General features: G+C 35.2%; 1 protein-coding gene and 1 long non-coding RNA gene across 3 annotated transcripts; one reads left to right on the forward strand and one right to left on the reverse strand.

Annotated features, from left to right (window-relative positions):
• Positions 1-326: 326 nt before the first annotated feature.
• LOC120188748 lies at positions 327-22687 on the forward strand. 2 transcript variants are annotated; one of them, XR_005522436.1, is made up of 3 exons: positions 327-339; positions 18520-18526; positions 22536-22687. It is a non-coding gene; the product is annotated as an uncharacterized LOC120188748 (long non-coding RNA). The 2 variants fall into 2 exon arrangements; XR_005522438.1 differs by lacking the exon at positions 327-339 and adding an exon at positions 5090-5101.
• Positions 20971-23070, reverse strand: LOC120188737 (transcription factor bHLH112-like). The gene is made up of 7 exons (XM_039192139.1): positions 22795-23070; positions 22605-22698; positions 21932-22388; positions 21726-21839; positions 21582-21647; positions 21404-21469; positions 20971-21330 (listed from the first exon to the last, which is right to left on the reverse strand). The coding sequence occupies exons 1-7, from the start codon at positions 23009-23011 to the stop codon at positions 21151-21153; spliced, it is 1194 nt and encodes a 397-aa protein (XP_039048070.1). The 5' UTR covers positions 23012-23070; the 3' UTR covers positions 20971-21150.
• Positions 23071-23910: the final 840 nt, after the last annotated feature.

Genomic DNA, 23910 nt, shown 5'->3' on the forward strand with positions numbered 1-23910 from the left:
CTGGGTCTGAGGTAGTGGCTGCTCCTTTGATTTTTAGGGAGTCTAGTGGTGCTATTTCTGTTGGGAATCAGCAAGGGATGATGCTGACACACGCATTGACACTTGCCATTTGATCATGGTGCTTTGTCAACACCATTGGTGAATGAAACTGAAACTGGCGATGATGCTATGAGTAATGCGCAAGGTGGTATTTTGGTGCAGCCGGCCTCGTCTGACTCTGTTCGTGAGAGTGGTCATTTGATTGAGTCTGATGCAATTGATTCGCTGCCATTACCTTCGAATGTGGTGGTCAATAATCACCCTATGGTGCTCGTGGCAAGGCAGGGGTGTTTAAACCATGTTTTTTCATGCTGTTGAAGAGAGTAGAATGGATGTTGAACTAGTGGACTATTCGACAAGCTTTGGCGTCTCCTAAATGGAAACAAGCTGTTTTAGAAGAGTATGATGCTCTTCTTTAAAATGGTACGTGGAAGGTCGTACTGTTACCTAAAAATAAATACAATTGGTGTAAGTGGTTTGGTTGTAAGTGGTTGTTCCGAATTAAGAAAAATCTAGATGGTTCTGTAGCTCGTTATAAGGCGCGTTTAGTAGCAAAGGGGTTTGCTCAAGTTTCAGGTCATGATTTTTGTGATCGTTTAGTCCGGTTGTGAATGTTTCAATGGTGCATGTTGTGTTAGCCTTAGCTGTTCAAAATAATTGGAAGCTTCGATAGGTGGATGTTAATAATATATTTCTTAATGGTGATTTGTCTGAGGATGTTTTTATTCCATCGGGTTTGAACAAGAATCTGTCAATGGCGAACATCTTGTGTGTAAATTGCAAAAGGCTTTCTAGGGTTGAAGCAGACACCTCGAAATCGGTATGTAAAGCTTTGTGATTTCTTACTTAGTCATGGATTTGTTGGTACTCAAGGTGATGTGTCGCTTTTTATTAAATGTGATGGCACTCGATGTGTTTATGTTTTTGTTTATGTTGATGATATAGTTATTACTGGTACTTGTAACGATTTGTTGAGGAAACTGTGGGTCTACTTGGTAAGAAGTTTTCGTTAAAGAACCTTGGGACTTAAATTTTTTCTTGCGCTTGAAGTTGATCGTTGTGATGGTGCCTTCAACGTAAATACCTTTGTGAATTGTTAGAGCCTGCTAATATGGGTGATGCTTGTTCTGCCCCTACGCCTATGTTTGCCATCTCCAAGTTATCTTGTGATGATGGTCGACACTTGATGATCCTCAGTTGTATCGCAATGTTGTTGGTGGGTTATTATATCTTAGTCACACTCGTCTTGATATCTTTTTTAGCGTTGGGTGTGTTGCTCAGTACATGCATTAATTATGTGAATTACATTGGCTTGCAGTGAAACATATATTACGTTATTTGAGTGGCATGATTGATTATGGGTTGTTATTTCGTGCTTCTGGGTGGGATCTTTCGATTCGTGCTTTTCCGGATGCGGATTGGGCGAATAATCTGATGAGCGTCGATCTATTTCAGTATATTGTGTGTACATTAGTGACAATCTTGTTTCTTGGTGTTCAAAGAAACAAAGCGGTGTCTCGCTCGACTACGAAAGCTGAGTATCGGGGAAATAGCTGATGTGTGGCTGAAATCATGTGGTTACAAGCTCTTCTTGGTGATATGGGAGTTGAATCCAGTGTTTTGAAAAATGGACCGGACCGGCCGGTTCAACCGGGAACCGCTGCATGGTTCGGTTCATTGTAATCCGGTTAAACCGTTACTATTGAACCGGACGAAACTGTTGAACAGTTCGAACTGGACCGGATCGTGAACCGATTGAACCACCAATTTTTTTTTAAATTAAACCAAACGACGTTGTTTGTTAAACGAGCCGAGTCGAACTCGAGTATTGCTAAGCTCAACTCGAACTTGAAAACTTTAAAAGTAAGCTCAACTCGACTCAAACTCACGTGCTAAAAATTATCAAGTTCAACTCGAACTCAAAATAATATGAAACTTGAACTCGAAAAGCTCGAACTCAAAAAAAAAAAAAAATAGAAGCTCGATTGAAACCTAAAATTCGAGCTTGATTGAAGTGAAAGAATAGTTCACTCTATGCTCACCAAAAGTCTCCATAATTTGAATGCCAAATTACTATTATTTATAGAAGTTAGTTGGGATACTCTTCTATGTTTCTTAGCAATGTGAGATTGTTTTGTTTTCATATTTTTACTCTTTAGATTCTGGGATGCTTTTCTATGTTTCTTAGCCATGGGATTGTTTTAAAAAAATTAAACAAACAATATCATTTTGTTATGATTTTGTAGCCCTAAATTATTTTTTTATTATAGTTATATAATTATATTTATTATTAATATGTTTTACCTTAATATTATGTTGTAGTTAATTTAAATCATTTTGTTTCACTTGATTTATGGTTTTTAATTTATATGTTATGATTTGCTTGAATATGACTTGTGATATAAACAATTATTTTTTATTAAATATTTTTGGTATTTTATTTAATTTTTAAATAATTATGACGTTGCCGATTCTTCCGACCGATCGAACCGATTCGATCGATTGAACCAGTGATCTGATAGCATACCAGTTCACTAACCAGTCCGATTCTAAAAACCATGATTGAATCTAGTACGGTTCCTGTTGTATGGAGTGATAGCACGAGTGCGAGGGCAATGAGCATAAATCCTGCTTTTAATGCACGGTCTAAGCATGTACAACTTGACGTTCACTAAATCTCTATCACGGTCTTATTCTCCACGTATCGTAGCAAGTTAAATGTTGTCGGCAGTCTTGATTCATTTTGAATTGTGACTGTGTAGGGTGAATGTTAGTGATTAGTAGCAAAGTTGTTGGAGCTATGGGGTCCATGGGTGTGAACGTGAGCTGATTTTTGTTTGGGGCCCTTGGTTGGTGAGCTTGAGTTGTTATTTGTGTGCATGGTAAGTGTGATATCATGCCTATATATATATATAGTGTAAGAGGTGTGGTTTTGATGAGAAGTTTTCCAATATTATAATAAAAGCATCTTTTAAAATTTGAACAGTTCCAAACAATTCCCGTTTCCATTATGTTTTGTCCGTTTTTAGCGGTTACATGTCGCCGGAGTATGCAATGCATGGTCACTTCTCGATCAAATCCGATGTCTATAGCTTTGGAGTCCTGCTGTTAGAGATCATCACAGGCAAAAAGAACAGCAGTTATGTTCCTGATAGTCCATCTTTGAATCTAGTCGGATGTCAGTAACCAAAATTTTAGTACACAGTTTTCTATTCAAGTCATGATTCCCAATTACGTTGTTTCAGGTCTGGGAGTTATGGAAAGAAGACAAGCCATGGAAGTTTTTGACTTGGCATTAGGGGGTTCATATTCTAATGAAGTTTCGAAATGCATTCGAATTGGGCTGTTGTGCGTTCAAGAACATGCAACACATCGACCAACGATGTCCACGGTTGTTTCTATGTTATGTAACGAAACAACTCTTCCTTCCCCGAAACAATCCCTCGTACTATTATTAGTTTCGGAGAGAACAATCAAGTAAATGGCTAATGATTGTTTATTTCAACTTGCATTTCCTTTAAGTTTGAGTATTTTGATAAGTCCAAAAATGTTTGTAGCTTTTGATGGCCTTGCAGTTGCACCATTGTTTCCTTTAGCTTAATATAAAAATAAGTGTATAAATTATACTTCAAAATTAACTTTTTAACGGTAGATACCTAAAAATATAACGGAAAAAATATTAGATACTTATTTTTAACGAAAAAATTCTTTAGTCAATAAAACTTTTTTGAGGCATTTATACACTTATTTTGTATTAAGTCTTCTAATAAGTCTTTCTGTTTTAATATCAGAGTATAGAAAGACTCGGACAACTGGTAGACGGTTAGTTTGTTGGCTGTTATAACTAACTAGCCCTTACTGTTGTTAGTGGCTATAAAGGCAGCCCGATACTATGTGGTATTAATAATGAAAAGGAAATATTTTAGTTATGCTTTAGATTTCTGTACTTTACCTTCTTCCTCACACTACACTGCAAATTCCTTTGTTCATCTGCATGCTTAATTCATCACTGGTTCTTCTACCTTGATGCTTATGATTTTCCTTATTTCATTTACAAACAAAAAGAAGTAATAAACCATTATCATGAGAGTTGAAGTGCTGTGGCAACTCTTTAATTACCATGTATCCTTCTCCGTCTCCTAGAGATGGCATGCTTTCGGCTGTAGAAAATAACTCTTATTCTTTTTGTTCAAGGAAAAGTGGATAATGGCATTTGTCATTAATTCAATCAAAATAAATGTCAGTCTTTATGTTTATGTTTGTACGACTTATATGAAAGTGGATATGTAACTAAGTTTGTGACGCTCAAACGTTTTCATTCGTAAGTTTATTATCTGAGAGCATTTTAGAGGAGTACTATCGATGAAGACCTCTTTTTATGGTACAATATTGATTCTTATAGTGAATACATATCTTCCAGTGGAACAAATAGCTTGCATCAACCATCTAACTGATCATCACTAAAAACCGATGGTGTATTAAGCACTATAACATTTCTAGCGAGCTAGAATCACAGTGACCGTCACCATTTACAGAGTTGGTTCCTTCACTACTCGATATCTCACCTCATAGTGAATTCTCTTCTCTACAAATGCAGATTGCTTTGGGGACTGAACACTACTTCTGCTACTTAACATGGAAACAACTTTGGACATCGTTGGTCGATGTGTTGCATGTTCTTGAACGCACAATAGCCCAATTTGAATGCATTTCAAAATTTCGCCATTGGATATGAATCCCCTAATGCCAAGTCAACAACTTCCATGGCTTTTTTCTTCTTTCATAACTCCCAAACCTGAAACAGCGTTATCAAAATCGTTTCTGAATGAAAAATTGTACTAAAATTTTGGTTACTTGCATGTCCGACCAGATTCAAAGACGGACTATCAGGAAAATAACTTCTGTTCTTTTTTTCCGGTGATGATCTCTAATAGCAGGACTCAGAAGCTATAGACATCAGATTTCATCGAGAAGTGACCATGCATTGCATACTCCGGCGACATGTAACCGCTAAAAACGGACAAAAAGCAGCAAGGAAATGGTGAGAACTTGTTTGAAACATGTAGCAGAAGTTTGCTCGAAAACTTTGCATTTGCAGTGCTTACTATGTACCAACCACACGTTTAGTATCTCCTTCAGTTTGATCTCCAAAAATTTAGCCAATACGAAATCTGAAATTTGGGATTCATTGTAGCATCTAGTAATACATTGCTCGCTTTCAAATCTCTGTGAATGACTCTTAACCTGAATCTTGATGAAGATACAACATTCCCCGAGCAATCCCACAGATAATTTCGAAACGCTTTATCCAATCCAACAATGATTTTTTAGATCATCTGGATTCGAAATCAGTTTTCTAAAATATGTATTGGCATGATAATCAACGATTCGCAAGGCAAGAAGACATACCAAAAATAAGAGTCTAAGCTTTTATTAGGCTAGAACTCTAGCTTAACATCTTCTCTTCACCCTCAATATAACATCACAGGATCCTTGCGAGATTCCTGTGCTGAAGTTTTGCAATTAGCATTATTTCATTCTTAAACTCTTCGACTCCTGCCCTGAGTACTTGATAGTCTTTTCACTGCCCTCCAAACACAATTGTATTGGAGTTCATTGCTCGTCCACATGTACATCATAGTTGTGAAGATAACACCTTGTAAACGGGGCCAAACCCGCCTTGTCCGAGTTTTGTTATCAGAGGAGAAGTTACTATGGCAGAAACAATGGTGCAAATGAAAGATGGTAAATCTCCATTCTTCTGCACTTATCAATCTCCTCTACACCTAAGAATCTTCGAATGGGCAAAGCTGAACATATTTTGCAGTTTCCTGTTCTTGCTGCTATCAGTACTCAAAGCACAATTCGTCATTAAAAGCGATAAAGAATTAAAACAGAAGGAAAAGTGGTACGTACTTCTTCTCTGTCGTCTATAAAAGCAATGCGAAAGGGCCACGAGAATGAGAAACACTACAGCTAAAGAAACTATGACACCCGGCAAGCACTGCCTTCTTCTGAAATAGACCTTTCCTTGTAGACCGAGATACTCATTTTATCGACTCGTATGTATAGATCTTGTCCGGTATGGATATATGTCCTGGCATCCAGCAGATCTCCATGCCATGTCAAGCAGCCAATGCCTCTGCGATATCAGAGTATGCAGTAGCATAAGCCATGCATAAACAATTCCTCAGCACTTTCCTCGCATTGCTTCAAGCCTATACTCATGTCTACAAGTGCCGCCGAAGTGTCTGGGACCTTCACCTGTGGAACTTTGATGAACCTTCTTCGTTTCGACACATTGAGATTCCACTCTTCCTCACGCACCCTCCTGATCATCTGCTATAGACCACCCTTGAGGCGACTTGGTTTCGAATCCTACGAAACATGAACACTCGAAATCACCCGTGATGTCAGGCTTACAGTAAGCTTGGCCGCAGTGCCCGTAAAAATCACATCGTTCCTTTGGAATCGAATAAAAATCAATCCAACGTTTAGCTTCGTTGTTCCATGTTAATCTTTGATAAACCGCTGTTCGTTCACCACCGCTCTTGTTATGATGGAGGCATTTCTCACATCGGAGGAGAATGATACTTGGTCATCGGTATTGACAAAAGTATCGTTAAATATGAAGTTTTTGGTCATTTCAGGAATGCCATTCCATCTTTGCCCGGTCCATGTCCCGCTTCGCCACAAAGGAGTCAAGCCTTGGTACAAAAACATCTGAGGAAACCCGTTCGGGTTCATCCTGAAGGAATAGTTTCCAGCCCCTGGATCATCTGGTGATTTCCAAGACGTATACTTTGTTCACACCGGTTCTAACATTCCCAAGGCTCTGAAAAGCAAGCCAAGTATCTGTAGGATAATCAAAACTCTGCCATAAAATCCTTTCTGGCATCACTTTGAGGCAAAACAAGGTTTCCGGAATCCAAAATTGAGACGGAGTTCCTAGTGCCTGCCATGGATATGTTTGTAGACGGACAGGAAGTGTTTGTTTCTGGAACAGCACAAGATTGCCTCAACTGTCGAGGACAGGATCCCTGAGTTATCTCTAATCGGGTTGTCTCTGTTGGCACCCCTAACAACTATCTTCCCTGGAATCTGATAACACCAGCCGACATATCGATTCCTGGAACTTCCGGGATGAAAAATCCCAGTGCAAAGTCTTGCCACTAGAGACTAGGACCTCATCGTTGTCTTTGATGAAGTGGTGGGAACAGCACAAGATTGCCTCAACTGTCGATGGACAGGATCCCTGAGTTATCTCTAATCGGGTTGTCTCTGTTGGCCACCCTAACAACTATCTTCCCTGGAATCTGATAACACCAGATGCCGACATATCGATTCCTGGAACTTCCGGGGATGAAAAATGAGAAGCGATTTAGCAGGGTTCATGACTGGTTAGGAATGTTTGGGAAGAATGGTGTATTTATTTGGTGGGGAAGCAGTTGGTCACATTAATAAGTGGACCTCCAATGCTTTACTTGGTTGGGGGTTAAGGCAAGTCATGTCGGATGTTGAGAAATAATTGGAGATATGATGAGTATTTATATAAACTTTACACTAACAAAATCAAACCCGAACCTTTACGCTAGAGTATGAGATTTAAATAACGGTCTTCTAATACAATAGTATCCATTATACAATAGTATTGATCTCATAAAAAATTGTTATTATATGACTGTAACATCTTCACTATAATAATATCCGTAGGTCTATAATTAAGATAAATACAGTACAATTAAAAATACAACGACGTAATTTAAATCCTTAACTATGGTGACAGAGCCGATACATATATATATATATATACACATACGTATATAAAGTAAAAAATGACTTCTCTTCAAGAAAGATTTTGACACCCTTTAAAAAGAAATTCATCCAACTTTTTAAAAAATATTTAGATTAAACTACATAAATAGTCACTAATAGTTGACTAAGTTTTCATTTTTTCCATTGAAGTTTCAGAAGTAAAAAATTGATCTATAATGTTATCGGTTTGTAACAAAATGGTCACTAATATAATAGATTTCTAACAAAATGGTCACTAATATAATAGATTTCTAACAAAATGGTCACTCCATCATTATCTCCATTAAATTAATAATGTGGCAACATTAAAAAAGGTAAATAGTTGGTTTTACCCCTAGACCATTGTTAAAATATCAAATAGGTCGTTGAATAATATTTTATATCTAATTTACCCCTAATAACTTTTTAATTTTCAAAAGAATGGCGTAGGATAAAGGAATGATCTGGGTGCATTTTAGCAGGACTAATGGCATCCGAGCTTTCTGTTGATTCGCATCCGTCCCTCCTCCAATTGCCTCTCTTCATCTTTCACTGTTATTGGGTTTCTTCTGTCGCTCATCTATTTTGCAATAGATTGGAAAAAACTCTTCAAATGCTTTGAATCGTAAGACCTAGAGTTCTATCCCCCAAATATCCTCGATGGTTGCTTGACTGTGCTTCCCCCTCCAGAAATTATTGATGCTGGTATTTCTTAGTGGAAACTTTCCCTGGTGGGCCAGTTCCTCAGAGTCTCACCAAACTTCTCTTCGCTGCAACGTATTGTTGACAATGTCTGGAGTAAAGCTCTGCCGGGATCGCGCATCCAGATCAGTTCTGCTGGCAACAACTTATTATTTTCTCGTTCGATATGAATCGGCTAGAGATTGGGTTCTCGATAATGGCCCTTGGCACATTCATAACAAACCCTAATCCTTCAAAAATGGGAACCTAATATGAAAAGCCTGAATTTTGATTTAACTAAGATCCCTGTCTGGGTTCATCTCTTCAACGTATCATTAGAGCTCTTCTCTCGATTAGGGCTTAGTTATATTGCCAGCGCCATTGGTGTTCCTCTATCAATGTATTTTATTACTGCTTCGAAGTCTAGGCTGGAATTTGTGAAAGTTTGTATCGAAATAGAAGTCAACAATATTATCCTTAAATTCATTGAAGTAATGCTTAAAGATGGTCTTAAAGCCTCGATTAAAGTCGGGTTCCATGGTACCCTCATGTTTGTAAGAGCTGTAAGATGTTTGGCCATCTTGAAAAAAGATGCCAACAAAATTCTAACCCTATCCCTTATGTTTCCCATATCTGGAAAAAGAAGGAAGGATCTGTTGCTCATCCTGCAGCTGGTCCTATCGGAGGGATTAAAGCTATTGGAGGCGTTGAAGTCCTACAGGAATCTAACACTAATAAGTCTTGTGATGTTGATACTAATTCTATGCCTTTAGAGAATTTTCCTAATAATTCTGAACACTTAATCTCTCCTGAAGTGGAAGTTCCTTTAACTGTGCATCAAGTAGAGATCATGGCTACTAAAAATAGTCTTAATTTAGTTGCTGAAAAGGAGTTTTCTAGTCCTTAGTCTTCCAAACTTTCTGATCTAAGCTTACATGTTGATAATTCGACTTTTCAGCCTGCTGAAGCTCCTACTTCTATTTTATCTTCTGGAAATGATCTTCCTTCTACTCTTCCCCTTGAAGCTCCTACCATCACTCATCATGAATCTTCAAAAAAAGGTAGAGGTTGGCCTAGAAGGGACAATGCTAAGGGTACCCTTGCTCATTCAAAAAACAGATTTGATATCCTCAATTTTGTTGAGGAATCATCTCCTTTAAAAGTTCCTCAAAGGAAGCCTAGAGCCGCTTCATTGGGTGTTAATGTTTTAATTAATGAGATGAAAATAAAGAAAAGAGACCAACTTGACAAAGGAAAAACTCAATCAGTTGCCAGTCATAGGGGTTCCTTAGAAACACCACCCCAATGATTATCAGTTTTTGGAACATAAGAGGACTCAACAGTCCTCTAAAACAGAATAAAGTGGCTCTTAGAGCCCTACAAAACAATGTGGATATTCTTTGCCTTTTGGAGACCAGAGTGAAAGTAGAAAAACCAGAATCTATCATCAATTCAAAATTCTCTAATTGGAATGTTTGCACCAATTATGATCATGCTTCTAATGGCAGAATTTGGCTTCTTTGGAGGAAGAGAATTGATTTAACTATCATTCAAGTTTCTCAACAGTGTATCACTGCTAAAGGGACTGCTTTTGGAAATTCAGTCTATATTTCTGCAATCTATGGCAGTAATGAAGGGATCAAAGAAGACTACCGTGGCATAAGCTAAAGGAAGTTAGCACTATTGTTAATCAAGCCCCTTGGGTCTTAGGAGGAGACTATAACATATTCTTGCATTCTCACGAAAGCTCAGACCATGAGCTGTTAGGTCCTAATTCCTCACCAGATATGAAGGATTTTTAAGACTTCACTAATGAGCTTGAACTCCTTGACCATCCTTATTTTGGTCCTGAGTTTACTTGGAGTAACAAGCAACAAGAATTCTTTCTTGCTAGGAAGCTTGACAGGATTCTGATTAACTCGAGCTGGGATTATTTTTTTCAACATTCATTTGTCGAATTCCTTTCCCCTGGAATCTCCGATCATACCATGTCTATCATTTGTCAAATTTTTTAATTTTTGGGCTTCCCATCCCTGTTTCACCAATCTGGCTAGGGACTCGTGGAATCAAGAAGCCTTTGGCGATCCCATGTTGATTATTTTCTTGAAACTTAAGAGACTCAAACTCTGCCTAAAGTCTTTCAACAAAGATAAATTCAGCAACATTTCAGACCGTGTGAAACTAAAAAGAGTTGAACTGGAAAATCAACAGCTTCTTACTCTGAATGGAGATGATTCCATTGTGAATGAACTTAACCTTCAAGACCAGCTGAAGGCTCTGGAAGAAGCTGAATCTATGTTTCTTAAACAAAAGGCTAAAATTCATTGGATAAACGATGGTGACAAAAACAACAAGTTTTTCCATTCAATTGTTGCTTCCAAAAAAAAAGGGATACTATTAGAGTCCTCATTGATGATAAGGGCAACATACTTGAAACATTTGATACCATGGCTAATGAGGTCACCTCTTTTTTCACCCAGCTTCTTGGTACTGTCGACCCTCTGGTCAAGGACATTGAACCCTCCATTCTCAAAGATCTCCTTAACTATTCTTTTCCCATTGAAGCTTCCTCTTCCCTGGTTAAGGAGGTCTCCACTAAAGAAATCCATTCTTCCTTATTCTCTCAAGGAAATGATAAAGCTCCTGGCCCAAACGGATTTTGTCCATTTTTCTTTAAGAAGTGCTGGTCTATAGTGGGAGAAGATGTTACCAATGCAGTGAAGTACTTTTTCTGTAATGGTTTCATACATCCAGCTTTCAACTCCACTATCATTGTTCTTGTTCCCCAAGTTCCCAACCCTTGTGCTGTCAAAGACTATAGCCCAATATCCTGTTGTTCTGTCTTATATAATTATCTCCAAAATCATTGTTAGCAGAATAACAACTTTTATGCCCCAAATTATCACCTTGAACCAGACTGCTTTTATTCGTGGCCGCAACATCATAGATAACTCTCTTCTTGCTCAGGAGATGGTAAGAGGATATGGAAGAAAAAATTCATCTCCAAGATGCTCAATGAAAATTGACATCCATAAGGCTTTTGATTCATTGCATTGGAGATTCATCTTATCATTTCTTAAAGCGCTTAACCTGCCTCTTACTTTTATTGCTTGGATTGAATCTTGCTTCACCCAAGCTCGATACTCTATTGCTTTTAATGGTACCTTAATAGGTTATTTCAAAGGGGCAAGAGGTCTAAGACAAGGGGACCCTCTTTCCCCTTATCTTTTCATGCTTGCTATGAATGTTCTTTCAAAAATGCTTAATCTTGTTGCGACCAAAGGTCTCTTTGCCTATCACCCTAAATGCAAGAAAATTAGGCTTACTCACATCTCCTTTGCTGACGACCTCCTGATCTTCTGTAAAGGAAATGCTGATTCAGTGGCAGGTGTTTTGAGTGTTCTTCATCAGTTTTATCAAATTTCTGGTCTGAAACTAAACTCGTCCAAATGTGATCTTTTCTATTCTGGTATTTCTCATTCGGTTCTACAGGATCTGAAAATCATCTCAGGGTTTAAAATGAGATGTTTACCAGTTAGATACCTTGGTATCCCCCTTGTCACACGTAAACTATCTCTGAAGGACTGCGAACCCTTGCTTGAAAAAATTAGACAGAGATTGCACCACTGATCTGCTAGAAACCTTAGTTATGCAAGTAGACTAGAACTTATCAGATCAGTTTTAATTAGCGTTTGTAACTTCTGGTATAGACAACTAATCTTACCAACTTCTATCTTAAAATATGTGGAGCAATTATGCTCAAGGTTTTTTTGGAAAGGGGCAGACAAAAAGGCAACATGAGCTAGAGTAAGTTGGGATTAAATCTGCACTACTAAGTTTGAAGGTGGTTTAGGCTTGAAAAATATTCCCACCTGGAACAAAACTTGCATTATTAGTCTCATAAGGAAGATTCTTGCTGGTGATGGTTCGCTTTGGGTAGCTTGGCTCAATCACTATGTTTTTAAACATCAAAGCTTTTGGCAGTTTAAAGCTTTTGGCAGTTTGAAGCTGGGAACTCTACAAGCTGGAGTATTCGTAGAATACTCAATTTGAGGGACACAACTTATCCCCTGTTTTCTACAGGCTCCCTACAAACCAAGAAAATCTGGGACAATATCAGGATGCAACGTCTGAAAGTGCAATGACACAAGCTTATTTGGTACCCTATGCACATTTCAAAGCATAGCCTTATTGCGTGGATGGCCTTATTAAATAGGCTACCTACTAGAGATCGGCTTCAAATCATGGGAATCACCACTAATGGAACTTGCGTTAATTGCAGGAATAGCAACGAAACAAGGGATCATCTGTTTTCTCTTTGCCCCTTGGCAGTTGATCTTTGGAGAGCTATCCTTCATTTGAATGGAATGAACTTCACCGTTCTATCTTGGGATGATATGGTTTATCGAGCTTGTTTAAAATGGAAGGGGAAATCTCTTATTACCACTATCTTGAAAATTGCTTGGAATGCTTATGTTTTACTCCTTGTGGCAAGAACGGAATCGAAGGATATTTCAAGGCAGATTCAGTTCCACTGATAATTTGCTCAAGGAAATCATTGAAGTTGTTAGCATACGGCTTAGAGGGAAACCTATTAACAGATTAGATAGCACTAATTTCTTTCTATGTAATGCTTGGGGCATAGTTTAACCAATCATTGTTTTTTTTTATCTTGTTTTGTTCTCTTGTTGATTGTTTGATTGGTTGAACAGTTGTTGATCCTTGTTCTATGGATAATAAAATTTTGATTTATCCAAAAAAAAAACTTTTTAATTTTAAAAAAAACCCAAAAATTATAATTATACTTGAATAACATTTTTATATAAACATTAAAAATTAAAAAATCTAAAAAAAAACTAAAAAGTGATGAGTTTATAACAAAATAAATATTAAATATATTTTTATTATTTTAATTAACTCTAATTTTTATTATTTAGAATACTATTTTCCCTAATAGCCCGTCATAACTGTTCAAATTAGAGTTAATTAAAATAAAAGTATATTTAGTATTTATTTTCTTGTAGACTTGTTACTTTTTTAGATATTTTAATAGATTTTTATTTTTTAGAAAAAGTATTCAAGTACAATTATAATTTTTGGATTTTAAAAAAAAAATAGAAATATTTTTTATGGTAAATTAGATATAAAATCATTCTTCAAGGATCTAATTGATGTTTCAGTATTAGTTTAGAGGTAAAACTAAATATTTACCTTTGTTAATATTGTCACATCATAAATTTAACGAAAATGACAGTGAACTAACCATTTTATTACATATCATAATGTCAATGATTGATGTATTATTTTTGAAACTTCAATAGAGAAAACAAAATTTACTCAAATATTAATGACCATTTGTGTAATTTATCCAAATATTTAATAATAAAAATTTTAAAACTAAGTTTTCCCATTAAAGAAATATTTATATAATTTTTAAATTTCACACTTTAAAAATAAATTTTCTAACTCTGTCCCTGACTAAAGTCAGTGATGGATGCAAAGCATCCTCAGGGTAAGTACGTGCACACCCTGAAATTTGAGTTTCTTTATATTAGATGTTTATTTATGGGTGCATATCCTGATATTTTACTTGTGCCTACCTTATACGAAATTTTTTAATAATTAATATGTGCGTGTACATCCTCAAAAATATTTCTGGATTCGTCACTTACTAGGATGATATATTTACACTGCCTAGTAATCACGGGATGATTCTTCTATAAGACACTGCAGTAAGTTTTGATTTGGAGGCTAAACAAGTCAGACAAGTTCAACCAACTGATTTGGACCTGTTTTGATAGTCTATGGTTAGTAAGAGACCGAGTCTAAGTTCATCTGTGCTTTGTATGAAGTACACGACAGACACCTAACTCGTTCTTATCCACTCGAATGTATAGACCTTGTCCCATATCAGTATATATTCTTATCTACTACTACTGTAAAGAGAGAGTTCTTCTACTTAATTAAACTACATAATTTTTATGGTTCCTTCTAAAAAATTTCTGATCTAAAATAACAACAAAAACAGGTTCCACTTACATACTTTTGGTGTACAAAGTTTAGCGGTTATCTTTGATGACATAATGTGTGTTTGCATTCAAAGAGAAGTGACAGAGAAATAAATGAGTTGTATTATGGGGAGCCATTTAACAGGATTTCTCAATGGATCAGTTACTCAGTTTAAAGTTTGTTGAATCAGTTGACATCTCTAGTAGGGTTATAGAAGCAATGTATTGGGCTATGGCAAAGGGAAGTAGGATTTACTGAAGTAAAAAGAATGAAATCAGAACTGGGCTTATTCATCTATTCTATTATTTTCCCTTTGATTATTGTTCAATTTTCGTTCCCTTTTCTAAGGCACCTCGGTGCTATATTGGTGATCTACAATCGTCGGCGTCTCCGTTGATCGGTCTTTAGTGACTTCAAACATATACAATGGTAGAATAATTTTATATATGTATTTGATAAAATATATATATATATATATATATTTTAATGATCTAATGTATCTGTAAATTTATGTTTTGATTGAATTTTATATTTCCTTAATAATTTTGTCTTGAATATCAAACATTGATATACACTACTAATATCATACACTGATATGTATTATTAATATGAAATAAGATAAAATTCATACGTAAACATTAAAGTATATTAAAATGGTCATTTTATTATTCTACTTTCAAAAGTTATGAAATAAACATTAAACTTTAATTTTTTTTAAAATAGACAAAAACAATTAATTTTCATTGAAGGGGTGATGTGACATTAAATTAATAAGAAATGTTTCATTTCACCCTCAATAATTTTAAAATAAAATTTAAACTTTAATTTAGGTTTGTCAAATTTAATTCAAACATAATTCTAAAATAAAATAAATTTTATATGACACGTTTTGAAAAACTCGATTAATAAACTTAATAAGATCAAATTTTAAAACAAAAATCGAACCTCAATTCATTCAAACCTAAATTGATTAGTTTTAATTGAATTTATATGTTTGGTTTTGTCAATTATCCGCCCACAATTGTTGAATCTAAGCAACCATATAACCATGAAGAAGCTGAAGCCCAAGACAATTACACTGATCCAATGCACTAAATCAAATAAGAAAAACCTTGCAATACAACATATTGGTATTACATATGCTTGCATATTCAATAATAAGAAACAAGTGAAAAAAATGACATCAACATCCTACAGACCGTACATTGGATACGTCTTCAGGAAGTTAAAAAGGAGTACTGAACTAGGAATTTTGGGTCCAATGATCATTGACAGCCGCGATCAGTGGAGACCAGTGACATAATCGATAGGGGTCAAATTAAAATAATGAACGACATCATCAGGAGTTAAATTGAAGTTCTATCTAAATTTCAAAAATTAAATTAAAATTTGATATGAAATTTAGAGTGGAATTAATATTTTGATCAGAAGTTTACCCATTCCAATACAAAAGTTGTCATGAAAACGAAGGTAAAGAGCGAAGAGGCACAATGGTGATTGATGGGTCATTTTATGTTTGTTGGACAAATATCTGTTGAACGACGTCTACGAACTCGTAAGCACCGAATACGACGACTCTTATGATCCATTAAATCTTACTGTTTTGTTGATATGAATATACATAATAACAATGCAATTTGGGTTAGAGATTCTTATACGATCGAATAGGAAAAAGAAGAAGGAAAAGCCTCAAATAAAACGGGATCATTTAGACAGCTTGATAAAACAATAAAGTTGGCGACAAAGCTTTTTGTCCAAATGAACACCCCAGAATTGAAAGAATAAGTAATAATGGTGTAACAAAACAGGTTCCTTTGAAGGCCATTGTGAGCCATATGGTTTGATTCGTTTATGGGGGAACAAAGATTAGATTCAAAGCAGCGAAAAGAAATCACTCTTTTTCAACCTGAAAAGAAACTAAACTTGAAGTAGAAGACAACTTTTCTCTGAGTTTTCCTTTGATTTGCCAAAACAAGACAAAGGGAAAGCATTTTATACAAGTGATGCATCAGAAACTTCTTGGACTCGTATATTTTAATCTATAACACCATAAATTTATTAAGTGGTCTCAGTAATTAAAAACAATGTTATTATCCTTAGAAAATTAGAAATCGATTTCGAATAGTTGTGTCTACAAAGATGCCTATACCTAGTAATAAGTTAAAAAATTCTGAATAATAACTCTAGAATATTTAAAAATAATAATATATAACATCAAGAATGATGCTTAGATCCATGCTTTCCCTTTTAGTATGATAGAGTTTATGACTCGAATTTTGTATTTTTTAGACTTTGAAAATTTTATGGTGTGACATGACTATATGTTTTTTTGTTAGATTTTGATTTAAGATATAATGTCAAAATTAACCCCTAAAGTTTATCAAAATGGTTATTTTGCTCTTCTATTCTTTTTTTTTTTGGAGTATTTTGACCCATAATGTTTCATTTGAGGGGGGGAGGAAATGCCCCTCTATAGTTGGAAATCGTTAGTTAACACATGATTAATGCTCTAAAATAGAGATTGTTTACCCTAAATGTGAATGTTGAGGGACAAAATGCCCCCAAAAAAGAATAAGGGTCAAAGTGACTATTCTGACAAATGTTAGAGACCTTTTTGTCCTAAAATAATACGTCAGAGGCCGAAATATTCTAAAAAAATAAGGACCAAAATGATCATTTTGATAAACGTTTGAGACTAATTTTGATATTATGCCATAGTTTAAAATGAAAAGTATAGTTTGAATAGATTTCTCAATACCATGTTTCCTTAGTGACCTTATAAATAATTAATGTGAATTAGGTTTTCATGAGAGTGGATTACTGTGATGTTTACTGGGAGTTGCATAAACATAACCATTTTATATTTTATCGATATTGAAGTGAACTTTTTCTTATTCTGCTCGTGGTTTTTTTTGGTCAAGAACTTTTATACAAATTTAATATTTCTTTTATTATATAATGATTGTTATTATTCTATAACATTGTATTTCATTTATTATTTTTGTTTTTGAATTCTTTTTGTAATCATAAGTAAGGTTGACACTTCAATTTGTCGGGTTATGGACTTATGGTATAAAAAAAAGAAATGAAGTCCATGGAAGGGAAGTGGAGGTACAAATCCAGATTCTTCAAGTTATGGTATAATACCCATCAATCGATCAATTCTAAAGGTCACCGAATTAATATGATGAAAAAGCAAGCGTCAAGACCATATATGCCAATCATACCAATGAAACTATATAGTTTTCATTTCTCGTGATTAGTGACTTGCCATAGGCGATTCTTCAACATTAAGCCTCTTTGAGGATTTTGGCTACTTTATTGATCCCTTTTCTTTTTGTTGGTTTTCATTTCTTTGACATTTCGTTAAAGCTTTGAATATGTGATTGATCATGTCTATGTGAAGTGCTGAATTAAGGCCATAGCTTATCAATTTACTACGTAAATACAATCAATTCAGTATTATTTATACTAGAGATCTGATTTTAAGTGGTATGACTTCCCCTCTTGTTACTATTGAGAGTATGGTTGCTTATCGAATAAGTCGATCATAAGTTGAATTATATTTGATTTTACTCGAAAAATATTTGATTCGTGTTTGCTTCGACTTGATACTCGATAAGTTGGATAAAATTGTGCTCGACTCATACTTGTTAAACAAAATAAAAATTGCTCGACTTGACTCTCGTTTGTTAAGTTTGTCAAAATTTTTGGCTTTTTTTTTAAATACATGTAAAATCAAGTAATACCATATATATATACAACTTAATATAAATATAAATTAACAACAAATGACCAAAATAGTGTGAAGCAATTCCAAAGTATAAACTCAAAAAGTAACAATCCAATTTACACCAAACTAACATATTACAATCAAAGTAATAATCTATAAATACATCAAATTAGCATATTATAATCATTATTGAAAGAAAAAAAGTTTAAAAATACATAATAAATTTTAAAAGTAAGGCAATCAACTTCTTAAAAAATATAAAGAAAAATAGTGAATTGCTCGTGAATTTATCGAGTCGAGTTGAGATTTATTTAATTCAACTCGTTAAAATCTTAAATTAAACTTAAATTTAAATCAAATTGATTTAAATTAAACATTAATTAAATTTTAACTGAATAGAACTTAAACTGTTCCAGAACTGCTAAACTCGGTTATCAGCCCAAATTGATGCTTTTGATTGCCTAATCTATAAACAATAACTGTGATTAGGAACAGTCACATTTTAATAAAAATAGTAGGAAAAATCACTATTCCGACGGAAAGGTGACCGTCACTATATTATTATTATTATTATTATTTCCTTAAAGTCTATATGGTTACTATTGAATTATGCTATTCCTTAGTGGTTAATTGAGGGTAAAGTTGCTGAAAAGTGAAAATTCCAAAATTAAAACCAAAGAAAAGTTATGCTGATCGACCAAAAGTGGAGCTAAGCACATACGAGATAATTATGTGTTAAACATGTTTTAGCAGCTCGTCACAAAAAACATGTTTTAGCAGTGACCTAAGTGTTCTTAATTAATAATTTAAGGAACAGTCAGTTACTTGACACACATGCAACACGATAAGAAAAAATACCTTTGATATGTATCTAGTGCCATGCCACAACTCAAAAAGTGTCCTAGGTTATTAAGACCCCTTCCATTTTAAGAGTCAAAAAGAAAACCTATAGCTTTCAGCTTTTTTATTTTTGTTTTTTTTATTAAGAGCCCTTCCATTTTGAGAGTCAAAACGAAAACCTATAGTTTTACCAACGGAAAAACTCGTTACTATAGCATTTTTTCTAGTTTGCATTGTATGAGTCATCATGCCGATGGCACTCAAATCATGGGAATCCAGAGTGGTTTTACCTTTCTTTATTCATGTTGGAGGTTGGGGTTCTCATAGGTGAATTCTCATAAGTTATTTGATTTTCTGCCGATTAAAATTATGGGTATCTCTGATAGACGTATTATGGAATCTTTTCACCCTCTATAGTGTGAGTCAGGAAGGTTGCACAAGACTCTTATACTTCATGTTGAGACATGGAAAGTTACTTAAGATCGGGGAACCTATCGTGGGTTGGACCAGTATGTTATGATTGAGCTTAGACCGCTCCATATTTATTAGAGTGACTCAGAGGTTGCCCTAGAGGGTTCGACTTTCCTCTCCGATAGAGTATGCCCGGTTCAATGGGTGAGCAAATATATTCCACGCTCACCGCACCAATTGTAGATGAGAACGAATAAATTACGGTGACTATAGTCAGTTCATCTCTATTAGTTTGGACAGACAGCTGTAGCCGGTGAGAAATTAATTGTTGACTGATGTTAAATTATTTTGTCTCCGTAAGGAGGTAGAATAGGATGAGTAAGGGAAAAATGTTTTTTTTCTTGTGACTTGGTCTCGATCGAGAGTCTTTATGGTGACCCCTAGTGTTGGTGTCAATTAGATGATCATTATGGCTATCCGATTCTGTAGGTTAGCAAGCGAAGTAGATACGGTTAGTTGACAATAGAGTTTTGTTTTGGTAAGTCACGTGCTTTTTAAAGATCATGTCAAGAGATCGTGACTTTTTGATGGGTGCTAAGTGTTCAAAACTCTTTCTTTGTAGGTGCTCTCTTGGAATCCTACCTATGGAGGGGGTTCTCTTAAAGCTTCGGGATGCGAAAATGATATGTGGAGGACACTTGACAGAAGTACAACAAGAATAAAAATAATTTAGAATGAGAGTTATATTTGACGATATTATATGATTTCATATACAATCAGTAGATAAGATAATGACAAATACTATAAAATATATATAAAGAATTAAATTTATTTAACTTTATTTTTCATGTTATGCTATTATTTTGTTTTTAATAATGTATCAAATATTATTCGGTAAATTAAAACTCTTCAAATTTAATCTAACTTATCTTCAACTTTTGTTCAACATTGTAGGAGATATTTTGCCCCAAACTGTGGCAAATGGCTATCCACAAAAGCATAATTGATGCTTCCCAATAAGATAAAATCTTAGTTCTTAAACGCTCCAAGTAGCTAATGCGAGCACGCTCAAGCACAAATGAAGGACCCTACCAACCTCAATTGATTTAATATAATGAGTTGTTAGATATTTTAAATAATATTTGAATTTAAATTTTAGAATTATGAATGAAACAAATTGAAGAAATCGTATCTATAGGTCTAATATAGGTATAATTGGATAAAATATTATGTCTCTTAAATAACATTTATGTTTAAATTTTGTCGTTATGAATAGAAATAATTAAGTTGGAAGAATCAACCTATAATAGATCGTTATAGTATTCGATATGAATTAACCTACCAATTATATCAAAAGAATATAGTGAAAAACCTGAGGTATTTCAATTTTCGCTAAGCTTAGCACTTGTTCCTGTTGCCAATAATTACTAAAACTTTGATTATCTAAAGAACCAATTAAAAAACAACCTGTGGTTATCTTTTCTTTTATGTATCAAAGACTTTGCTTGCTATGATTATCATTCTCTTTGTAGAAGCTGGCCCATCACACTGTGTTCGTGTCTGTCGATACCATCTTTGGACCGTCACTTTCCTTTTCCTTTTATTTTATGGCCTTCGTTTACCTTTATTAATTGTCTTCTTCTTTACCTCAATGTTCCACCAAAAGTTGGCATCCAAAAATCAGTTGTGGTCTCATTAGTAACAGGAAATGTGCTCGATATCGGCAATAAACATAACCCCCGGCTTCTTAGATCTTGTTTTGGCTCATCTGCATCTTTCACCTGGGAAACTACTGCTTGTTTTATATATGGAATACTTAGAACCTGAAATAATAAACAATTCATATGTTAGGGTTTCACATAAGGCGAATAAAACGAAGAAAGTAGTGCAAAATACATTGACTTGATCATGGAGGAACTTGATGTATTCAATGGCTTCATGGAGAACAGATGCGGTATCGGTCTGAGAGCAAAAGATAAAGTAGATATTAACCCAAAGGCTAACCTTATAAAAAGTAAATTCAATTGTTTGCACTTTGAAATGTAAAAGAAAGAAAGAAAATCCAAAAATTCACCTTTCCGAAAGGTGAAACCAATTGTTGGAGAGCAGTGATTCGGTCCCCTAGCTTCTCTTTCCGAACCTGATCATAAAAGTTACTTCAACTTGCAGAAAAAGTTACTTTAACTTGTCAAATTTATATACTGACATAGTTCAGTACCTTGAAAGTTGGTGACGGAGATGGTGTTTCAAGCTTTGGCCTCTTGAATGGAGGTTCACTGCTTCCTTTCTTCGTCGCCACCGAACCGGAGTCTTGGACTTCTTCGGAATTAGTCTATAGTAATACCGACCCAATAACATGAACTAGAAGGCATGGTCATGAAGTACTGTAATATGTCTCAATTTAAATTTTATTGTTCACTTTACCTTTGCCGTGGGGCTGAAGCAATTAGGTTTCTCGTTGAATGCTTGATGTACAAGAAATTGTTGCTTCAGCAACGATGGACTTATGAAAGGTGATAATTCATTAGTGTTTGCCCCATAATTGGCTGTTGTAGACGATATATAGTTTATTGACGACCAGCACGTCGGTAACAACGTCGATGGGTACTCATACAGTGCCGAGTCCATTTGGAGCGTGGTCGGTATACCATTACCGGAGTTGATAGCCGAAGTCAACCTCAGTTGCTCCGATGGAAAATGTTGATAGATAGGTTCAAAAGCAGTAATGGAAGAATCTTTCCCTCGGCTTGAAAAGCTCATCGGACACCAATCCTTGAGGATTTGAGAAGAGCACATGTCTGGTTCTTGCCGATAACTCAACCTCGAATCAATGTCTTGTTGAAGAATCGAATTATAACTCTCGGTTCTCCCATTACTTGGACTGCAGCAAGCAATGATATAAAACGATAATCAGAGAATTTGGACTAATAATTATGTGTTTAATTGATTGACTTCCTTTCCCAAACCAAAACAAAAGTTGAAATATTCTTCTTTTTCGAACTTCTTGTTGAAGCTTCGGAGTATTAAGGTCATACTTAATTATACTAAAAAAACACTAAAACCAGTTATCATCATTACGAAACATCATCAAACTTACAGCAAAGACAAGTTCCAGTCCGAGGTTGTCGATGATGGGAGGTTAAAACCCAACATTTGTAAAGTAGAATCAAACAAAATACTGCTGCCAGTGCCAGTGCCAGTACCAGTACCAGTACCAGTACCAGTACCAGTACCAGTACCAGTACCAGTACCAGTACCAGTACCAGTACCAGTACCAGTACCAGTAGTGTCTGAATCAGCTTCCCGAAGCTTTTGATGTGGAGGAGGAAGATGACCCTGTAAAACTATGGAGCTTGCCTTGACATCCACCATATCAGTGCCGTATCCGAAGCTTCCCATGTCGGAAACCTCCGTAGAACACGGCGGGGAACACCCTGCTAACATGGATTTCGTCGAATTCCACCACGCTCCTCCGCAAATCCCGCCGTGAAATTCTTCTTCCATACCCTGAAATGTTTCAAGTTGCTTCTTTGGTTCTTGTCTTGGCAGATGAGACCTCTCTCTCCTTTGAAAGTTATATGTGTAAATTTATATACGAAACGATCCAAGTGTAGGATTTAGTGCGATAGAAAATGACAGAAATTTGGTTGACATTTCGAGGGATGATTGGACAGATGAAAGTCGAATTCTCTTTTCCTTCTGTTCATTAGTTATTATAAAATTAAATTTAACTTTGTTTTCGAGTCTTACTTTCCACGTAAAAGAAAATGTTTTAAGAATTACCTGTTCCTTCTGAATAAAGGGACGTGGGAATATGATGATGAAGACGGTGCTTTTTTAATCGGACGGTTGGTATTGGTTGAATATAATAGTGAAAAGATATTCTTTGGATCAATCTTAAATTTATGGATCCTTGGAACTTACGGTGCCAAAGATGAGTATGATTGTTTTAGGGCTTTCAGATACTTGGTGCGGTGGCGCGTGGCTCTCACTTTCATATAAATAGAATGCGTAAATTTATAATTTACTCACTAAACTTTATCCTCTCTTATTTCACTCACTGTTGTTTTAATTTTTTCACTCACTAAATTGTTCTTGTTTACCTTTATGAAAGAAGAAAACACAATGAAAAAATCCTTCCCTTAAATATTACCTCCGGTAAAGACCAGATTTTTCTAAACCGATCAATTCTCTTCACCTTTTCATGGTCAAATGTCGTGTGTAATCCTAAAACAACACAAGTCACGTTTCTTGACTTCTGTCGTCACAATCTCTCTAGTATTACTTGAATTTGAATGAGTATTACTTTGATGGTCATCTCTATCCGGTTATGATTGAATTCAGTCAAGTTAGATCTCTTGGCATCAACCACAAGTACATCAATTCAACATTCTCGCTCGGGG

Source organism: Hibiscus syriacus, unplaced genomic scaffold, assembly GCF_006381635.1.
Source record: "Hibiscus syriacus cultivar Baekdansim isolate YM2019G1 unplaced genomic scaffold, ASM638163v2 tig00004072_pilon, whole genome shotgun sequence".
NCBI lineage: Eukaryota > Viridiplantae > Streptophyta > Magnoliopsida > Malvales > Malvaceae > Hibiscus > Hibiscus syriacus.

Coding starts and splice junctions, on each gene's coding strand:
- LOC120188737 (XM_039192139.1), bottom strand. CDS start 23,011: ATGGAAGAAGAATTTCACGGCGGGATTTGCGGAGGAGCGTGGTGGAAT. Junction 21,840..21,931: donor GCTTCAGCCCCACGGCAAAG/GTAAAGTGAACA, acceptor GTATTACTATAG/ACTAATTCCGAAGAAGTCCA. Junction 21,331..21,403: donor TCCTCCATGATCAAGTCAAT/GTATTTTGCACT, acceptor TTATTATTTCAG/GTTCTAAGTATTCCATATAT.